Source organism: Etheostoma spectabile, chromosome 18 (assembly GCF_008692095.1).
Source record: "Etheostoma spectabile isolate EspeVRDwgs_2016 chromosome 18, UIUC_Espe_1.0, whole genome shotgun sequence".
Lineage (NCBI taxonomy): Eukaryota > Metazoa > Chordata > Actinopteri > Perciformes > Percidae > Etheostoma > Etheostoma spectabile.
In genome coordinates this window covers 418,240-426,854 of record NC_045750.1, presented here as the reverse complement: position 1 = coordinate 426,854, position 8,615 = coordinate 418,240, and the positions used below count along the sequence as shown (strand labels likewise).

Sequence of the window (8,615 nt, the reverse complement as noted above, 5' to 3'; positions counted from 1 at the left end):
GTTAAAAGCCAAAGAATAAAAATGTGTCTTAAGGCGAGACTGTTGGGACATGGAGGGGCTGGCCTATAAATTAGGATGAGGTCCGAGATATATGTTGGAGCCAGTCCATTCAAAGGTATTTAAAGGTATTTTTAATGTTTTTTTTTAATCGATTACAGGGCCAAATATGATAAATCCTCCTCGGTATAATGCAGTCCAGAACTATCACGACTTGTATATAAAACTAGAGTTTGTTTTTCCCTCCAGACTTCATGGGGATGAAGTTCGTTGGAGAGATGCTGCGGATGTCTGGAGCCTTCTTCATCCGAAGGTCTTTTGGTGGAGACAAGCTGTACTGGGCTCTCTTCTCAGAGTACGTCAAGACCATGCTCCGGGTAAGGAGAACCTTCTGTGATCCACATCGTCGTCGTTGTTGTTGTTAGGGAGGGACCTGTTTTGTGGTAAGGTTGGGGAGCAGTGACATTTTGTGTGGGGCTATTTAAGTCACAAGAAAGCCCTGCTCTTATTCTTTATTGATTTTCAATTATTTCTTTTTGTTTGTACTATTTCTTTCCACTTCAGAATGGATTTGCACCAGTTGAATTTTTCCTAGAGGGGACCAGAAGCCGAACGTCTAAGTCTTTGACCCCAAAGTTAGGTAAGTCACAAGAAAACGCAACTATAAACTCTCTGAGCTACACGTGGAAAAACTAAATTCTAAATCCACATTTCACTTTGATGAGACCCAAATCAGATCCTTTGTTTTATTTCCTCCTGCCAGCACATTGTCTGGTGTAAAACATATATGTGACTTGTGTGTGAACTTGTTGTACATTAAGGGAATCCCAGCATTGTTATTAATTAGCCGAGTCAAAATATCAAAGTGTATTTTCAACATATTTCACCACAGTTCTCCAAATATTCCCATTTTTCTGCGGTGCAACTAATGTGACCCATTGTATTCGATAGGCCGTCATGTTTCTGTCCTCTTCCAGGTTTGCTGAATATAGTCATGGATCCGTTCCTTAAAGGGGAGGTGTTTGACGTCAACGTGGTCCCAGTCAGCATCAGCTATGAGAGGGTCCTGGAGGAGACGCTGTATGCCAGAGAGCTGCTGGGGATTCCCAAACCCAAAGAATCCACCTCAGTGAGTCATTTAAACATCTGACTTGTCTATTAACAATAGATAGATAGATGGATAGATAGATGGATAGATGGATGGATGGATGGATAGATAGATAGATAGATAGATAGATAGATAGATAGATAGATAGATAGATAGATAGATAGATGGATGGATGGATAGATACTTTATTCATCCCGAAGGAAATGTTAGGCATCCAGTAGCAAGACAACCATAACACAAAAACACATATACACATATTACTGTATCACTGTTCACACACGGATACCACCATATACACAGTGTTCACACTATACACACGTATATCACACAATATACACACAGAATATCACACATATACACACGTATATCACAACATACACAATATACTGTATCACACATATACACACGTTATATCACACATAACAGTATATCACACGATATACACACGGATAACACACATATACACAAGTGTATCACACACATGCACACGTATTCACCATATACACACAATAGTTCAAACATACACACGTGTATTCACACAATTCTCACACAATCGTACAACATATACACATATATACTGTATCACACATATACACATATATGACATATACTGTATCACACATATACACATGTGATCACACAATACACACGTATATCACACATATACACACGTGAATGCCACACATATACACAAGTGTATCACACACATGCAACCAGTATATCACACATATACAGACATATATGTATCACACATATACACAGTGTATCACGCCAATACACACGTGTATCACCACATATGCACACATATACTGTATCACACATATACACACATTATTATCACACATAACACAAGTATATCACATATATAACACTATCACACATATAAGTATATCACAATATACACCGTATCAATATACAAAGTATATCACACATATACACACGGTATCACACATATGACACTATACTGTATCACACATACACACGTATATCCACACATATACACACATATACTGTATTACACATATACACACTGTATAGCAACACCACAGTTAATCACGCATATACACACGTATATCACACATATGCACACATATACTGTATCACACATATACACCACATATACACACATATACACACATATTACTGTATTACACATATAAACACGTATCCACACATATGCACACTATACTGTTCACACAATATAAACACGTGATCACGCATATACACACGTTATCACCATTACACAGTATATCACACTATTACACACGTGTATCACACATACCACGTATATCACATATACAACATATACGTATCACACATATACACACCTATATCACACAAAAAAAAAAACTTACAGAATGCAATGACCATGATAGGCGAGATACTATTGTAGACTTGTGTAATGATGATAGTGCAAAAGTGAACAAAGTGTTATTACGTTTTAAAATTTTAATTATATTTTATGGTGATGCAAAACCTGTATAGGTTAATTTTGCAGCCTACAAATCCTTATACACCTACATGCTTCGGTGTTTATCCTTCCTTTGTGGGTCTTTCAAAGCCAGGAAGATCCTCAGTGAGGACTACGGCAGTATCACACGTGTACTTTGGTCAGCCTGTGTCTGTCAGAAGTTTAGCCCAGGGCAGAGTTAAACCGATGCCAGTTCAACCTGTACCAAGGTACGGCTTAGCAACGTGTGTGTGTGTGTGTGTGTGTGTGTGTGTGGTGTGTGTGTGTGTGGTGTGGGTGGTGTGTGTGTGTGTGTGTGTGTGTGGTGTGTGTGTGTGTGTGTGTGTGTGTGTGTGTGTGTGTGGTGTGTGTGTGTGTGTGTGTCAGCAAATCAATCTGTGTGAGCGGCCTTCACTAGATTAGATTTGATTATACTTTATTTATCCCACGACGGGGAAATTCTGTCGTTACAAGTAGCAGCTAGCAGCAACAGCAAAAAACAGAGAAAACACAAACAAAACACAAAAACAAGTAAGCACGAAAGAAATACAAGGCAAGAAATACAGGCAAGAATAGACAATGAAAATATGGTAGATGAGTAAGTAAAATGCCGTCAAAACAAAAGGAAATTTAAAGTGCGGTTGCATGATAAGAGAAACAATATTGCGGTGTAAGTGACGTTAAAAATTAAGTTAAGTTGAATGTGTAATTAGAGCAAAGAAGCAAGGTCGGTAGCAAATTTAAATTATATTAACCTGAGACCATAAATATTGAAAAGTAAGTACTTGTAATAAAATAATATAAATACCAATATTAAAGAAAACAGAAAGGTGTGATGTAGATGGGAGGAAACAGGAACAGAAAAATACAACTATCAGGTGGAGCAGGTTGTTTGAGCGTTGACAGAGACCGGGATGAAGGACCTGCGCGGGACTCTCCTTTTACAACGTGGGGTATCATCTGCTGCTGAAGGAGCTGCTCAGGGACACCACAGTGTTCATGTAGTTTGTTATACTTAACAACTGAACGGGGCAATATACAAAAGAAAATAAAATGTATTAATATATTAATACTTATAGAGCAGCTTTTGTGATATTTATACATTTCAAAATAAGAGCCTGAAAGATATTGAAGCTATCTGCAGCACATTGTTCAAGCTGTAAGCAAATCTGACGTTGTGTGGGTGTGTGTGTGTGTGTGTGTGGTGTGTGTGTGTGTGTGTGTGTGTGGGGTGTTGTGGGTGTGTGTGTGTGTGTGGTGTGTGTGTGGTGTGGTGTGTGTGTGGTGTGTGGTCTAAAAACATGAAGACATCTTATGTTCACATTGGGTCTGTCTTGTGCCTAAAGGTGCATATGAGTTCCTGCAGTTTCATTTTTGGGCTGCCAATTTTTTTCAAATGGTAGGCACCTGTCTAATCCGCCCCGGGGCCTGTCGAATACACGGGGAAAGAGCCCGGTCTCGGAGGAACCACAGGGGTCGCTTGCTCTGTTTATTTGAAATTTACTTCGTCAACAGAAGTGACCATGCAGGAACTCGTAGTGCACCTTGAATGTTATGCTTAACCTTGTGTTGTTTTCCCATCAACCATGAAAAAAGAAGAAGTTTATTCAACGTATAATCGCTTTTTTAACATTTTTGGCACTTTTTTTAATGTTACGGGTGCTTTTTTCCCAAGTTATTTGATATATATAATGTTGACATTTTCAGGGCTTAATTTTGAAGGCACATTTTTTGTGATTTTAAAAAAAAAACTGAAACCACGTCAAATTGACCCAAGGACAACAATGAGGGTTAAAAATGATGACCGAACGTAAAACACCTCAAGCCTGCCCCCTTTCAAAAATGTGTCGTATCAAAAACTTGTCTCGTATATTGAGCGTCCACCTTGATTTAATGCAAGTTTTACTGTAAATACAGGCCCATGTTCTTTAAAGATGCCGTTAAACATAAAAACCATGGATGACGTTTAGGTTTCCTTTTCCAGACACATACCAGGAGGACCGGGCGGACATCTCCAGCTTTGTGAATGACCTTCGGCCTACAGGTGGTGCGGGCCCAGGAGGAGAACATGGTCCTGAAGCCGTGGGTCCTCGTGTCTCGCTGCTGCTCAGTACCACCACAAACACCAGGCGGGGGGGGCAGAACCAGGGGACAGCACTGAGCGAGCTGACTGCACACGCCGTGTGGCTCAGGGACTTCCGGCAGTACGGCGCCTTCCTCCACTGGCCGGTACAGGGAACAAAGGTTTCACGGACAGCTGCTGGCTCTGTGTGGGCTCAGTGGTTATTCCCATTGTTTTCCTTCTTCGCAGACCACGATCCTCCATCAGAGGTGGTTTCCTCTAGTCTTACCGATCGAGGTCTAGTGAGGATTTGTGGGGACAACGTCCAGCTGGCAGTGGAACAAGGTTTGTGTTTGATTTCTGTGTTTTTATTCATCCTTGTCATTTTTTATTCCAGTCACATCAGGAAATTCTACAAAGTAGTTTAGGAGTACATTTAAAGGCATCTAGCTGTCACTTACACAGTCCAGTACATACTAAGCCAATTTCTGTGTGTCATAGACTGGAAATTTAGGTAGTGGGCTTTAAAAAAAAGATCTATTTTGTGCTTGGCAAGGGTCAACAAAGCTTTTAAAAAGATCTATTTGGACTGTTTGAATTGCCCCAAAAATTGTTTTTGCTAAGTGGTTTCATTGTCAGTACACTGTTGCATGCTACGTCAAATTCAGTCAGGAAACTACTCAGTCATTGGTTTGAAAAAGCCACAATTTTCAATTGTAAATGCATCAATACTTTCAACAGTGTCTTATACTTTTAAACAACATGTAACTCTGGTTGTTGCTGTCTTGGCCAGGGTCCCTCGGAAAAGAGATTTCAAATCTATAGGGACTTCCTAGTTAAATAAAGGTCAAAATAAAAAAAATAAAAAACTAGTTAAGACAGAGGAAAAAAAAGAAATTGGGCAAAAGCAACATACCCTAGAAAAAGTGCAAATCAGAGTAGTAGTTCAGGACGTAGGTATGGACCTGTCCACATTCCAAACGGTCTTTATAGCGTCGTCACTTGACTCAGCGGCCACGTACAAACCCCCATTTGCACAGCTCAGTGGAGATTTTCCGAAGATTTAATGTTTCTTGCAGATCCTTCAGGTCCTCCTGCACTCCTCGGGTGGCGTACACCGCCATCAGCCCACTTTTCAGGTCCATTCTCGTAGTATGCCACGAAGCAGGAGCTGAAGAGTTACAGCAACACGGCCAGAGGAACTTCATAAATCCCCCAAATTTATTCAGTGGGAACACAAGGAAAAAAGGGAAAATAGGAAATCCCTCGGTTGGAAAGCGGCTATAGTCACATGAATTAGGAGGAACTTTAAAGTGTATATCAGGCCTTCGTGACTACTTTCTGCACTTTAAAATGGCTATTAAATAAATGTCTCTATTCAGAGACACAGAGAAAGACAACAGTTAATAGTTTGTAACACACTATATGTAGTTGGGAGGCAGATATAACGATATTAATGTAAGTACTGTGTTTTACTATATTGTCATTCATTATCATGTTTATATAATAATGGTTCCCACATAAGGAGTTGTTGTTAGTAGTTGACAAATGCATGAACAAGCATTAAAAACTACGTGTCTTGCTTACAACTAGAGCCCCACTGATATATCGGTCGGCCGAAATTAGGCATTTCCGATCGTATAGGGATCAGCATTTATTTTGCCTATTGAAAAAGAAAAAATTGGATAAATGATCTATGAAATGAATCTGTGAAATAAAAACAGGTTTTAATGTGTTTATACCATGTATATTGTAAACTATCTTCTGTTATCTTATGTTAAACCTTTTCTTACAGCAGGAGACCAGCGGGACCAGGGCCTCACAGCTGCCCCGCCCCAGAGGAGGAGCTCGAGCCAGGCAGTCGTCATACTGTCCTGCGGCCTCCTACAGGAACCAGGCGCTGCACGTCTCGTCCGCCCGGCGCTGCTGGCCTAGCCATCCACTCTGCCTCATAACCAAAAACGTGAGACTGGACACACACACACACACACACACACACACAACAAAACACACACACACCACACACCAACACACTACTTACATTTTTACACTTAAAAAGACCACTATGATATAGGCGTAAACTGCGTGTTGGCTGGTTCTCCTGCATGAATGTGTTTTCAGAGGAGGTCTTAACAGGTTAGCTTTAAAAACATGTTGCTCAATGAGTTTCATCCTCTGTCCTGGAGCTACGTGCAGGTGAGCTTAAACATTTACATTATTCATATTCATTCATTCATTCATTATTATTATACAGGAAAGTAACATTACATTACAATGTAAAAAACGGGCCGACCAGTTTAAAAACTGGTTTTCAGCAGGTTCCTGTTCTGCAGAAAACCTAAACATGGTTACAGCCGTCAGGACAGACATTAATACAAGAAACGATATGGAAAGATAAATTTAACAACAGAAACAACAATACAGTTACATAAGACAGAGACATTTCTACAAGACAACAAGGCTGGGCTCAGATGGGTGAGGGCTAGACAGATTAAGGACCCATGCAAAACGGCTCGGACAACACAACACCATGAAACAATTAAGTGTAACTGTTAAGAGAGCGTTTGGCCTTTGTTGAAATATATGATGGATGTAGTGTTGTGATGTGATGTGGGTTGTTATCCAAATCTGGGTATCGATAAAAAAGAGGACGACCTAGGAGGCGTTCTGGGCTACGTGTGTTGAAAAAAAACAAAAACAACAACAACTTTTGTGAAAATAAATGCTAGTATGTTTTCCATATTTCACCCGTGTGTGTGTTGGTGTGTGTCGTGTGTGTGTGTGTCTGTGTGGGTGTGTGGGGGAGGACTCGAGGAGGCCTGTTACCTGCTGGTGAGACCGGAGCTCTGCAGCTTACCCAGCAGGTGGTACTGGTGGACTGAACGAGGATCAGGGACTCTGGCCTTCCTCCTCGTATGTGGATCCCTGCTTACAAGGATACCAGGTGAAGGAGAGCACAGACTACAGCTGTGTAATGGTTGTGTTTTGTTGTGTACAGATAGGTGGCTGGTGGCATGATAGCATCTGAAGAAGCAGAGAGTAGCCACACATGGATCAAAGGCCCCCCTGAACTTTTAGATTTGAATAGCAACGTTTCAATTAGTTTTAATATTTTACAGGGTCTGACCAAGACATGGATGCGCAAAATGTTGCGATGTCATGTTGTGTTACAGCCCGTAATCTATTGCATCATCTACATAAATGCATTAAAATGCATTTCTGAGTATATTTTTAACCTTTTTGTAATAGCGGGTTTTTTTCTCTTGCTCGTAGAGTAATCATGAATCTGCAGAGTACCAAAACTGTCCTTCTGAAACTTTATATATATCATATCTTACGTGCTTAAGTGTAATTCCAGGTAGCATTTAACAGTTTTACTGCAGATATGATGCAATAATGTATTGCATAAAGTATCTGCAATCAATGGTTGTTTTATTTATAATAAATAATTCTATAGTACCAGAAATGTTGTAGAATTGCGATGTCCTGTAGAGGCGATGGAACCGTGTGTGTGTGTGTGTGGTGTGTGTGTGTGTGTGTGTGTGGTGTGTGGTGTGTGTGGTGTGGGTGTGGTGGTGTGTGTGTGTGGGTGTGTGTGTGTGTGTGTGTGTGGGTGTGTGTGTGTGTGTGGTGTGAGGTGTGTGGGGTGTGTGTGTGGTGTGTGTGTGTGTGTGGGTGTGTGTGTGTTCGTTGTCTCTCTCTCTGTGTTGTGTCTCTCTGTGTGTGTCCTCTCTCTCTCTCTCTCCTCTCTCTCTCATCTCTCTCTCTCTCGTGTGGTGTTCTCTCTCAGGTGGCGGGTGACGGTTCCTGTGTGAAGAAGCCACTGAGACTCTGACAGAAAAACAGTTTGTTCCGCGGGTCGGAGTTCATCAAAAAAACATCTTCTAGCCAGGTTTCTAAACGTCTTTTTTTGGAGTTTCCATTTTTCCGATTATTTCTGCCTGTGTGTGTTTTTCACTCAGCCTTTACAAATGCACTAATGGTGGTGTGTGGTGGTG

General features: G+C 40.8%; 1 protein-coding gene across 1 annotated transcript in view; it reads left to right on the top strand.

The window, feature by feature from the left end:
• The window catches only part of gnpat (glyceronephosphate O-acyltransferase), a gene marked incomplete in the record, with an annotated part of 25,389 nt that overhangs the window by 4,710 nt on the left and 12,064 nt on the right, over positions 1 to 8,615 (top strand). The window contains 2 exon segments of the mRNA XM_032543079.1: positions 562 to 637; positions 975 to 1,126. Of these exon segments, the coding sequence (XP_032398970.1) occupies positions 562 to 637; positions 975 to 1,126 (228 nt within the window).